This window comes from Gavia stellata, chromosome 22 (genome assembly GCF_030936135.1).
Source record: "Gavia stellata isolate bGavSte3 chromosome 22, bGavSte3.hap2, whole genome shotgun sequence".
NCBI lineage: Eukaryota > Metazoa > Chordata > Aves > Gaviiformes > Gaviidae > Gavia > Gavia stellata.
Window position 1 is genome coordinate 14,514,461 of NC_082615.1, and position 12,893 is coordinate 14,527,353.

The 12,893-nt window shown below is 42.3% G+C and overlaps 1 protein-coding gene across 1 annotated transcript in view; it reads right to left on the reverse strand.

Annotated features, from left to right (window-relative positions):
* CCDC57 (coiled-coil domain containing 57) overlaps positions 1-11,422 on the reverse strand; it is a 45,605-nt gene extending 34,183 nt beyond the window's left edge. Inside the window, 3 exon segments of the mRNA XM_059828409.1 lie at positions 2,161-2,269; positions 6,650-7,081; positions 11,181-11,422. Coding sequence (XP_059684392.1) covers positions 2,161-2,269; positions 6,650-7,081; positions 11,181-11,422 — 783 coding nt within the window.
* Positions 11,423-12,893: the final 1,471 nt, after the last annotated feature.

Genomic DNA, 12,893 nt, shown 5'->3' on the forward strand with positions numbered 1-12,893 from the left:
TTAACAGAAGCTAAATTTATATTACAAACACATGAATAAAGGGATATGGATTATTATGAACCATCTACTACAAGCAGTTGGGACATCTATCTTCTTATATACACACACATACATATAGAATTAATGGTGATAAACATTTAACCATTTCCCTCTATTTTTGCTGAACGACAATAGAAACAGTATTAAAGCACAAAAAGTGGTCACTAACAAACCACACAAAAAAGGTTTTAAAGGTACATCATAAAGACTTGTAATCACTAGCCTAAGTTTTTTGTTTAAGTTAAGCAGAACAATTCGCTACTATTACAAAGGAAAGTTTTGGCTGCAATCAAGAGGCTTTTAAAGTGCATACTTGCAGAATTACTAAAAAGCAAAGAAACTATAGCCTTATTGAAAGGTTGTCAGAAAAATACTACCATGTTTCCCACTCTGGAGATAAAGTGACAAGAGGGCTCCTAGGAGATAGGAAGCTATGGGAAAGATTCCCTGCCCCCCCCCCCCAGCTGTTGAATTTTAATTTAAAGGAAAATAATCAAAACAGTCATATTGTTTGTCATACTTGGAAAACCCAAAATCTGTTGTTAGAGGATTTCACATTTCAATCCCAAGAACGAACAGTGCTACAAAATGGTCATTCTGGTGTGAAATTCCTCCAAAGTAACATTGCAAGTTATTCAGAGTCCAATGCACAGAAATTAAAGACACCAGTGAAGACATCACTGAGGAAGTGTGAAACCCTTCACAACACCTATGTTTCATAAGTGTATGAAAACCTGTTCATAAGGGAGACACGGATTTTCCAGAAATTGAACTGTTGCAGTGAGCAGCCATTCAAGCGCCTAGGCTGACAAAGTATGTCAGTCTATGTAGAAAAGTGTGTATGAGATACTACTTCCAGGGGTTCAATTGATAAATCACCATTGACACTTGAAAACAAGAGGGTGAGGTCACAAGGGAGTCTGGCTAATTGATACCATATCACGTGTTAGGTTAAGGGGAATGACTGCAAAGAGACCCAATGGCAAGCACTTAAGATGTGCTTCTTTAGTTGTAAGTCATAAACAATGGAGATACCACACTGGAGGAGAAAAAAAAAAAACAACCAAAAAACAACACACCAGAGGGAAAAAAAAAAAAGGGAGAAAAAACCCCCAGGAGAAATAGCAGGTATTAGATGATGTGCCCTTATGCTTTCGGAACAGCAGTTAATCAGCTTTATCATCACAGTTTATCCACACAAGACACAAAGATAACTTCTAAATCAAGCCTGTTATCAAGTGTTGTTCAAGTGAGAAGTGCTCATACTCCTTTGGGTAGGTTCATAAGCTGCCTTTAGGAAGCCTGTGGGTAAAGGCTCCTGGATGAAGATGGGTTATTTTAGCAGGACTACTATCTTGAGGGCAGCGAGATTTGGATTGGCAGGTGTTGGGTGCAAGATGTAATTGCCTAACAATGTCTTTTACCATGTCCATTTATATTATTTATTGGTTTAGTTGACAGGCCAAAAATAACCATTCTAGTTCTAATGATTAAACACATTCATATGTAAATAATTAAAAGTCACGATATTATGATATTCAAAAGCGATATTATGATATTCAAAAACAAAGAAAGAAGGTTTTGGTGTTCTTTAAAGTTTGGAATATATAGGAAGACATTATACCACCTCTCTAAGGTATCTCAGTTGAAGATCAAGTTTCACTGTTAGTACGATTATCCTTTTATGATGAAATGGTAAGAAGCAGAAGGGAGAAAAAGCGCCTTGTAATTAGCAGTACGATAAACAACGTATATTTACCCCTCTTGCCTAAGGCTGCCTCTGCTTTCTAGATGCTGACCTTTCCTGCAGTTTCAAGGTTAACAAATTTAGCTCTACATAAAATAATCTTACACAATCTCAGATTACTAAACACATTCTTAACAGTTCCTTAAAAGGGGCAGCTGCCAGTCAAGCAAAGCAACAGCTACTACACAAGTAGTGCATAATTTTCTAAACTGTTGTTACAAATCTCATCAATTTAAGCAAAAAAAGGCAAAAAATAAAAGCTTATACAACTACAGAAGTATTAAACCATAACAGTCTAATAAAAAAAAGTATTGAAAAAAGGATTGCTAGATGGCACCACAGCAACACAACACTGTTTTTCCATATTCTTATACCTGTTTCTGACAAGCAAGCTCTCCTTCCAGTTCTTGGATTTTTCTTTCCATGTGATATTTCAGGTTCACGCACTCCTCATGCTGATGATCTATTTGACTGGTCCTAGAGCTATAAACAAAAATTAAACAAATTTACATTAAAAAGCATCTCTGGTGAACTAATGAGCCATACATGTGTAAAATTTTTTGAACAACACATAACCATAAATACAAGATACTATAATTTCCTAAAGAAGCAGTTGCTATAAATATTTTTCTCCTGCCAGTTGAAACCAGTTATAACAGTATATGCTATTTCTCAAAACTATACTTCAAAAGTTAGTTGCATATGGAATACCAAGGAACTGCTGAAAAGTAGTGCAAGACTTCCGCTAAATACAAGAGTTCCTCCTCCACCCAAAAATTTCTGTTACATAAGAAGAAATTGCAAAACAAGGGCTGCCCAACAGAAATCTGAGCTTTTTGATACATTTAAAAATAGAAGCAGCTGCCTATCTTTTCCTCCCCTCCCTCCAGTATTTTTATTTCTGTGGTGGGTTGACCCCGGCTGGATGCCAGGCACCCACCAAGCCGCTCTATCACTCCCCTCCTCAGCTGGACAGGGGAGAGACAATACAATGAAAAGGTCATGGGTTGAGATAAGGACAGGGAGATCACTCAGCAATTACCAACACAAGCAAAACAGACTCAGCTTTGGGAAATTAGTTTAATTTATTGCCAATCAAATCAGAGTAGGGTAATGAGAAATAAACCCAAATCTTAAAACACCTTCCCTCCCACCCCTCCCTTCTTCCCGGGCTTAACTTTATGCCCAATTTTCTCTACCTCCTCCCTGCCAGCAGCACGGGGGGACAGGGTGTAGGAGTTGTGGTCAGTTCATCACACATTGTTTCTGCCACTCCTTCTCCCTCAGAGGGGGGACTCCTCACACTCTTCCCCTGCTCCAGCGTGGGGTCCCTCCCACAGGAGACAGTCCTCCACAAACTTCTCCAACGTGGGTCCTTCCTTGCGGGCTACAGTTCTTCACTACCTGCTCCAGCGTGGGTCCCTTCCATGGGTTGCAGTCCATCAGGAACAGACTGCTCCAGCGACTCCTGCCATGGGGTCACAAGTCCTGCCAGCAAACCTGTCCAGCGTGGGCTCCTCTCTCCACAGGTTCTGCCAGGAGCCTGCTCCAGCGTGGGCTTCCCACAGGGCCAAAGCCTCCGTCGGGCATCCCCCTGCTCTGGCGTGGGGTCCTCCACGGACTGCAGGTGGCTATCTGCTCCACCATGGATCTCCATGGGCTGCAGGGCACAGCCTGCCTCACCATGGTCTTCACCAGGGGCTGCTGGGGAATTTCTGCTCTGGCGTCTGGAGCACCTCGTCCTTCTTCACTGACGTTGGTGTCTGCAGAGTTGTTTCTCTCACATATTCTCAGTCCTCTCTCCAGCTGCAATCATGCACGGTTTCCCCCCCCCCGCTTCTTAAATATGTTATCACAGAAGCGTTGCCACCATTGCCAATTGGCTTGGCCTTGGCCAGTGGCGGGCCCATCTTGGAGCCGGCTGGCATTGGCTCTATCGGACACAGGGGAAACTTCTAGCAGCTTCTCACAGAAGCCACCCCTGTAGCCCTCCCGGTATCAAAACCTTGCCACACAAACCCAATACAATTTGCTATCAACAAAAAAAGTTTCTCTGAGATACAGTGGAAGAATACCAGTAAGGCCAGCATTTCAAACAAATTCAAAGAGCTGATACTGCTACTGTGACCCGTAAGTTCTCTAATGACACGCTGAACCTTGTCAAGCTTTGGATTCATCCTTGCAACACTCAACAGGCTTGGTACAGCCTGTTACATAGCCAAACAGACCTGGATTGATATCGTGCAGTTCTGCAACCTTCTGATTACTTTCAACTCTATATTACAGTTATCTTATGTAGCTGAATGACCGCTGCATTTGGTTAGATAAGGTTGATCGTATAGTAACTACACAGACAGAACTACAAACTAGATCAGGATAGTCACAAACAGCTAAATGCATATTCACTTTCATATTCCACTAGATTTTGCTTTTAAATTTACACTTCACCTGAATTAATCTGAATCCTATAGCCAACACTCATGAATATAAGTAAAGTCCAACGAACGTACCATCTCAGCGTAGTCTAGACAGGTACTTTTACAGCTCCCTTGTTCATCTTAAAACTCTCCAGGGCAAGGCAGATCAGAAGAATAATTGGTGTACTGCTCAGTTATCGGTATCCAGCTCAGCCTGGCAAAGAGGCAATGATGGGTGTAAAAGACTCAAACTCTCCTTTCATTCCCAAAGGATATGCTCCGTATAAAATTCCTGAATTGGCTTTAAATGAATTTGTATATGCTCCAGAAGTACAGTAACATCAACCAGTTAGGGACCTTTGAGGAATTCTAGATCCACGGCCAGATCACTTCTAATAACTAAAAAGTTATTTAAAACTTACCCAGACATCTCTACATTATAAATGCAGTTTGACACAGAACACTTTACAGCGGTTACCATTTTAAACAGAGAATAATCCCAAAGATACTGTTATATCTGAAGACAGCAGTTATATTAAAAGAAGAATGATGTGCAGTCAGATCTCAAGAAATAAGCGTTTACTCCCCCTGCAAGGTTGAGAAGTCTATACAGAATAAAAAAAATTAGTGAGAATGGCCAAACTAAACAAGTGCATTGCTTTAGCCATCTTTTAATTGGTTGTATTTGTCATAAATCTTGGTCCTGCGACTGGATATGCCCCAACAGGTTTCTTTCCTTCACAGCGGCCTATCAGAGCAGGTGGGACAAACTGTATTTGAGCGCACAAACCCAATTCCTATCATAAGATTAGCTTGCAATGGCTTAAAATAGTTGAAAGGCTAAACCGTTTGTGTTGAATCCACAGCACAATATAGCAACTGATGTCTAGTAACCTTAGATAATATTGACAATGGTTGATACAATTATCATTTGTCTCCCCACATACACAGAGACAAGTGCATCTTCATGTAACCACACAGGAGACATATCACACAGAATCACAGAATCACTAAGGTTGGAAAAGACCTGTAAGATCAAGTCCAACCATTACAAAAAAAAAAAACCAAACAACCCAACAAAACAAAACACAAAATCACCACAAAAATGAAAACACACCCACACCACACAGCACCATGCCCATCAAGCCACGGCCCACAATGCCACATCCACACGCTCCTTGAATACCTCCAGGGAGGGTGACTCCACTACCTCCCTGGGCAGTCTATTCCACTGTGTTACCACTCTCTCAGTAAAGAACTTTTTCCTAATATCCAGTCTGAATCTTCCCTGGCGCAACTTGAGGCCATTTCCTCTAGTCCTGTCACTAGTCACTTGGGAGAAGAGACCAACACCCACCTCTCTACAACCTCCTTTCAGGTAGTTGTAGAGAGCGATAAGGTCTCCCCTCAGCCTCCTCTTCTCCAGGCTAAACAACCCCAGCTCCTTCAGCCCCTCCTCATAAGACTTGTGCTCCAGACCCCTCACCAGCATCGTCACCCTTCTCTGGACACGCTCCAGCACCTCAATGTCCTTCTTGTAGTGAGGGACCCAAAACTGAACACAGGATTCGAGGTGCGGCCTCACCAGAGCCGAGTACAGAGGCATGATCACCTCCCTGCTCCTGCTGGCCACACTATTTCTGATACAGGCCAGGATGCCGTTGGCCTTCTTGGCCATCTGGGCACACTGCTGGCTCATCTTCAGCCGGGTGTCAATCAACACCCCCAGCTCCTTTTCTGTGGGGGAGCTTTCCAGCCACTCGTCCCCAAGCGTTGTTTGGGGTTGTTGTGGCCAAAGTGTAGAACCCGGCACTTGGCCTTGTTGAACCGCATACAACTGGCCTTGGCCCATCATTCCAGCCTGTCCAGATCCCTCTGCAGAGCCTTCCTACCCTTGAGCAGATCAACACTCCCTCCCAACTTGGTGTCATCTGCAAACTTGCTGAGGGTGCACTCTATCCCCTCATCCAGATCATCAATAAAGATATCAATACTTTCACATTAATCTCATTTCCCAGAGGTGCTTCAGCGTCTAAGGAAAAAGCATTTCCTTCTGACAAATCCTTTTCTGCTCCCCCCATTATGCTTCCTTTATAATCATACCATCTCCACCCAGTCATATCATCTCCCCAACATACACCCTTGTAAATTATGTAGGGACACACTGTATGTTAAGAGCATCTTCACTTTCACTTAACACTATCCTTACTCTAACTTATTGCCAGAAATCAGACAAGTCACTGTGGAAACCAAGATACAGGAGGTATAAAGATAGCCCAAGTCACTTCTGTTAGCCCTCACTCTGTTCATGTTCTAGGCATTCCTCTATCAGAATAGATAATCATATCTCCATGCTCAAAGCGCTCTCTACTGTATGAATGATGTTACTGCTTTATCCCAATCCAATTATGTCCTGGAGAAGCTAAATTTCTCTTTTCCTGCATACTATTCTAAGGAAGTAACATCTCATCTGCAAAACTGTTCCAGCTCTAATTTATGTCCTTCAATGTGTTGACGATAGCGATAATGAAGTTTGCATCTTTTTCTTCTTTCCTTGGCAAGCGTTTGCTCCACCTTACCCACGTGTACTCTAAGATCACTTATGTCTGCCTGTTTAGTATTTTCGGATGTTTTCAGATGAGTGACTGTGACATTATAGTGTTCTAACTCTTTATCTCTCTTTTCTAAAATTCTTAGGTTATAGACAAAATCTTCTTTCAGTTTGTTAATTTTTTCATGCATGTCTTGGAGTTGCTTTTTGACATCTTGCGGCATTTTCTTTTGACACGGGAACTGGCAAGCATGTAGCTCTTTCCCTTCTTCTTTCCACTGAAGGAGATCATTTAGTTCTTTCTCCATTTGTAACACTACTATAAATCTGAAATAGGAGCTGACAGTGAATTTTAAATTTAAATTGTGAAGTTTCCTGGACCATCAGCCATTGTCCACTTAAAGAAGCAGAATTTACTTTTATTTATAGTCCTGCATTGTCCAGGGATAAGACTTCCCAGATTAGTTATGAAATGCCACTAAATTTTGGGGTGGGAAAACATAATTTTCTCCTTTATACAGATTGAAAATAGAGGCATGAAAAGATTTAGTCACTGTAAACTGCACGCATACTTCTCTTTTCTTGAAGAGACTTATGACAAGTCAAGTCACAGTCCAGCCTCCTCTTATATCAACAATATTAACTGCTGTGTCCCATTTGTCTTCTCCTCCCACAATTAGTCATGGGACTACAAAGCTACTGTTCTGTCCACAGTTAAATCCACCTTGAAGTTACTTTTCAGAAAGGCCAACAGGTATGAGGAAATAGCTGTATTTCAGTAACATATTAAATGTATCTTTAAAACTAAAAAGGAAATAAACAACATAGAGGCTGTGCTTTTACTGGTAAAACCCCTTACCTGCTTCACTTCCATCTCTTCCTATTATTTATTCTCCATATTTGCCTCATATCTAATTATAAACTCCGTAGAAGAAAAAACATTATTTCTAAGCACCATGGTTGCTAAAAAAAAAAAAAAAAAAAAAAAAAAAAGGAAGGAAAAAAAAAAAAGATGGTAATTTCTGCTCAGATCTCTCCAGAGATTTGGGAAAAATCTCTGGAGTCAATACAGCTTCTCTCACTGTACAGTATTATTCTGTGTCAGTGGTTACAGATAATCCCATTTGGGTAAGCACAGGGATGCAGACAACAAATCAGACAAGCATGCCTTTCAAATAGTGGCTCTTTAATCTCTTTAAATGTAAGAGAGATTTCCAGATCAGCAAACATGATGCAATATCTCTATGCTAAAGGATGCCACAATTTAAACTACATTTTTCTTCACAAACAAACCAGACAACTCTAATTCTCCAGGATTAAAAAATGAGTCTCTGATCGTTGGGCGTTAAAAGTATAAAAAAATTCAAGCTTGCTCTTCCCAGGTACACTGAGTAACAAACACTGCTAGAGGACACAATGATCTAGTGGTCTTTTAATTCTGCTGGCCTAGATTTCGCATTTATCCCTAAGGCAATTAAAATAAAATTATGTTTTCTCTTCATATTCCGCTTCTTGTTGGCAATCTTCAAATCGTGCTACCATGTAGAAAATAGTATAAGTAGTATGTTATTCATTTGGGTAAGCAGAAATAGATATTTTTTGTAAAAGTCACTGTCGTGGATACTCATGAACAGTACTGCCTCCCTACCTATAGCATGCAACACAAAGAAAGGTGTGCTTTTTCTGTATCTTCCTTTCAGCTACTGTTGCTGCAAATGCATCTGATGGCTACCACAGTTAAAAATATTAACTAAGTTTGATTTCCTTCGCTGCTCCACCCCAATCATAAATACATTCAAGATAAAAAACGCCTATGAGATGTTTTCTGGACTCAAGGCACTGAAAGAAACTATGCTCAGTCTATACCCATTAAGGTATCTAAATATTTTTGTAAGTGCCTTTTAAAAACATGACGTATGCTTCATTAGCTAAAATTAGCAATATATTATTAGACAAGACCTTTGTGTATGGTATCAAAAACAAGACCACAGTTCCAGCCTATTACTTCCTTGAAATCATCAAACTGAAGTCACAAATTTTCTTGGAAAGAGGGGGTTAAGAAAAATGATACTTCTTTTACAGTCTTTCTCTACAATTATCTTAAATTTAAAAGGCACCACACCGTTTCCTATAACAACCACCTTCCTCCCTATCTCCATATATCTCACTTAAATTAATGGCACTGGTAAACTGAAAGGCGTATCCTGAGGTGAGTTTGGGTTACTTATAACAAAGGAATCATTCACTTCATATAAAAAATATGAATGAGCCTACCTGTAATTTTGAAATCTTGCTTTCCATCACAGAGAGCTGTATTTCTTAGAAAGGCAATTTAATAGGGGAGAAGGGAGCATTTTGCCTTTGATAGCAGCAGTATTTATAATTGCAAGTTCATTTCAGTAAGGACCACAATGGAAACACCAGTGTAATTTTGAAAATAAATTGCACCTATTGCCTGGATGTCTTAGAGTCAAAAGAAGAATAGTAAACCTAAGATGACATAAGAAACAGCATACAGATAAGTAAGAGACAACATCTTACAACAAGCACAGCCTACCTGTACGACCTAAACAGCAAAGGTACCCATTACAATCCAACCACTTACTTCAAGCATATACGGAAAGAGGTGATCAATAGGTACTCCTGTTCCCCCGCATAAGGGCCTAACGGGACTCATAGCAACCTCTTTTCCAAAGGAAAATGATGGCTTGGCTGTAAATCACACACAATTGAATGTGGTTGGTGTATCTGATTCAGTGGAGATTTTGCAACTGTTACTACTAAAATGCTACTTCAACAACAAGAAGTGAGATGCCATGTTTGAGCTAGTCCCTTTTCAACCAAATAAGGAGAACAAGGTGATGCCAAAGAACATTTCAGAGTAGTACTTGAGAACCTTCAGACTTCCATACAACCCCTCCTTGTCGAAGAGGTGTAAAGCTTTAAAATTTTGTTCAAAGTATAAAGAAGTTGTACTTACTTCTCTTTTCCTTGCTCTCCTTATAACAACATTATCCTTATTGTACCAAGAATAAGATGTGCATAACAGACCAGCAGAGCTAATAAACCAAGATTGCTTCTCTTCCTTTCAAAACTGCAGAAAAGAGGATGAGAAAGAAAAGGCCACACAGCCAGTATCAGTTAAGTATCTCTAGCCACAACTGTTTTCCTTTATGAAGCAGTAACAGACAGAACCAAGACCACGTGAGTATTAGCACAGCTGTTTCGCTATGTGCTGCAAGTCATGGTGAGACAAACCATCAGCACAGGCCAGAGCTACACTGTTAAGTAGTTGTGCCATAGCATTGTTGCAAAAAAAGAAAAAAAAAAGGAAATCATCTCAACACAGTTCCAAGAAAAAAATTATGCAATAGGTGATACAAGTTAGCATCACTTGTGTGCTGTCTCTTTCTTTACTGCTAGTAGCTAGCTTGCTATTTACCTTACTTTACAAGTAAGGTTAGACATATAAAACAGCAAATATACATTGTGCATTGTACAATCTGATCAGAATAGATAAAATATAGCAGAAGCTGGGGGATAAGATAAGGACCAATAACATACAAGAGAAACCTGGGATGTCAGGTACTGAGCCAGGACACACCTCTGGCAAAGTACGGGGTGGGCTATGCTGCAGGGTACACGATAGCCTGATGTCAGGCTCTGCCATTATGCAGGACAGACATAAGAGTAGGAGGCATAAAGGACTGCATAAGTGAAAGACAAGGTATGGTGGGAAGGAACAATTGCCCCTGAGACTAAGAAATGGGTACATAGTCTAGAGAGTGTCCAGGAATGTAAATAGAGGGCAACACGCCGTGAGAAGCACTGACACTGAGTCCCTACAGCAAATATCCTCAGGGATGACAGGAAGGGACAGCCACATGGATGGAGGAAGGGAATGGTACTGGCAAGCAAGGGATCATGTCCCCTGCGGGACTAAATGTTTGTACACCTTAAGCGCAGAGAGGGAGAGAAAGACATAATCGAGTGGGAGCAAAAGAAAACACTGCCAGGGCAACAGCCAGCAGGCAGGAAGCAGATCCCAGGAAGAGGGGTGAGAAGTCCCATGGCGGGCCCAGAGGGTCAGATGCTCTGAGGCAGACGAGCATGGCAGGCAGACTGCCGAGGTCGAGTCCCTTGGAGGAAGGCAGTAGAGAGGAGCACACGGTAGCACAAGATGATGCTTGGGACTCAGAGGCAGCACACAGGGGGAACTTAGTAGCAGGAAGGGTGCAGAAAGACAGCGCGTCCCCAGAGAGAGAAAAGGGCACAAGACGCACGGGTGCCGCGCCGGGAGCTCTGAAGGACAAGCTGCGGCACAACGGGATGCTGTGCGGCCCCTGTGCCTTCTGATGGCGCCCGCGGAGCAGTCCAGGCGCGGCTCGGCTGCTGCCGGCACCGACCTGCACGTCCGCCCGCTCACGGCTGTAGGCCGCGTCTCACGGGAAGGGCGGCGGGCAACGCCTGGCCGAGAGGCGGGCCCGTCTCCATGGGAACAGCGGCCCCTGCCGCCCAGCCCACCGCTAGCCGCCGGCGGGCCTCGTGGCGAGCACCGCTCGCGCCCAGCCAGCGCTCTGCCGGCCCCGCCGCCCCGAGGCGCGTCCACCCGGCCCCGGCCCCGCGGCTTCGAGCTGGCTCCTGCTCCGGCCTAGCGCTGTTATGCATCGCCAGCTTTTCTCACTGCCTGCCTTCTTGCTCGGCAAACCAGCGCTTCTCAGTTCCTCTCGCTGCCTTCCCACCTGGTACCTCATTCTTCTCGTATTTTCCCCGTTTCAGCCTCGCCACTAACATCCAGCAGCCTCGCCCCCACACTGTGCGAGCATGTGCACACTCTTTGTAGCCCTGCTCTCTTTCAAGAACACCCCCTTCTCCCGAAACACAGCTAGCACTTGTTTCGTACTCTCAAGTCCCATCTTCTTCTTCACTTGTCTTCCTATACGTCTTGTTCATTGGACTGTTTAGTATTAAACAATTTCTCCCTAGTGCTGATCAGGAAAGAGAGTCTCGGCCCGTTTCAAGTACAGCTGTTAGGAATGGGAGCAAAGAGGGCACAAACTTCCCATTCTCTCCTAACTCCCACTGCGTCATGTGAAAAACTTTAAAAAGCTTGTAGAACAAGCTCAGGCCAACCGCAACATGAGGTCATGCAGCACAGATAAAGAAGTCCTGCTACCAAGGCATTTAATTATTAAAAAATGTATCTATCAACTAAACCAGACTACACTGCCTACGTGAGACTGAGGAAGACGTAACGCACGAACTGGATGTGACGCATGATTTTCCCTTAGTCATTCTAGATGACTTGCTTGTCTGGAAGTCATGAGGCAAGCTTCCTGTAATGCTCTCTCACTTTTTCATGTTTCTGGATTATAGAAATGGCGTTGCCAGATGAGAGACCTTTCAGAAACCTGAATGTTGCATGAATTACATCTGAAGAACACTCATTTAAAGAAAATAAAATATTATCAATAGTTCTTATATATCTTCCCTTAGGTCATCAGAAGAGAACTGTATTTCCTAACCTCATGTCATCTACAGAAAGGAGAGGTTTATTTCCATCAGTTAACTATCATTGAAAATTAGAATCAGAATAATTTGACTTTTGAAATAAATCAAGTTTCATGTAGATACACTTCATGTAGCTATGTATGATTTCAGAATACCACAATTACTAAAAAGGTTTAGTTCATTTGTTTATACGAATCACCTCTGGTTGAAAATACAACAGTGAAATCTGACCTCAAATGATTTTCCAAATCTGAGCACACAAAAATCATAGTGCAAGTCCCAACATAATTTATACTCTGCAGTGGGCCTCGCAAAGCACTTGTCAGAATCAATACCTAGTATGCCTAAATCCATATACCATGCTGACTGGTGGCATACTCCTTTTCCTTACGTCTTACCCCAGAGCTGCCTAACCTATCAACCGCATTATCTTCTGCAACCCTTCCTCACCCCGCCCCCCCTTCAAATTAGCCTTCATCTTCTCCAAGGTACCTTCAGACAGCCCCTAGTCACATAGGTAAATGCACGTTGGTTCCCCAAGTGAGTAACTGATGGCTTCTAGTGATTCAATAGTGCCCAAAATGGGAAAATTTTAATCTTAATGGTAACTCAGAAAGATTACAGTCTA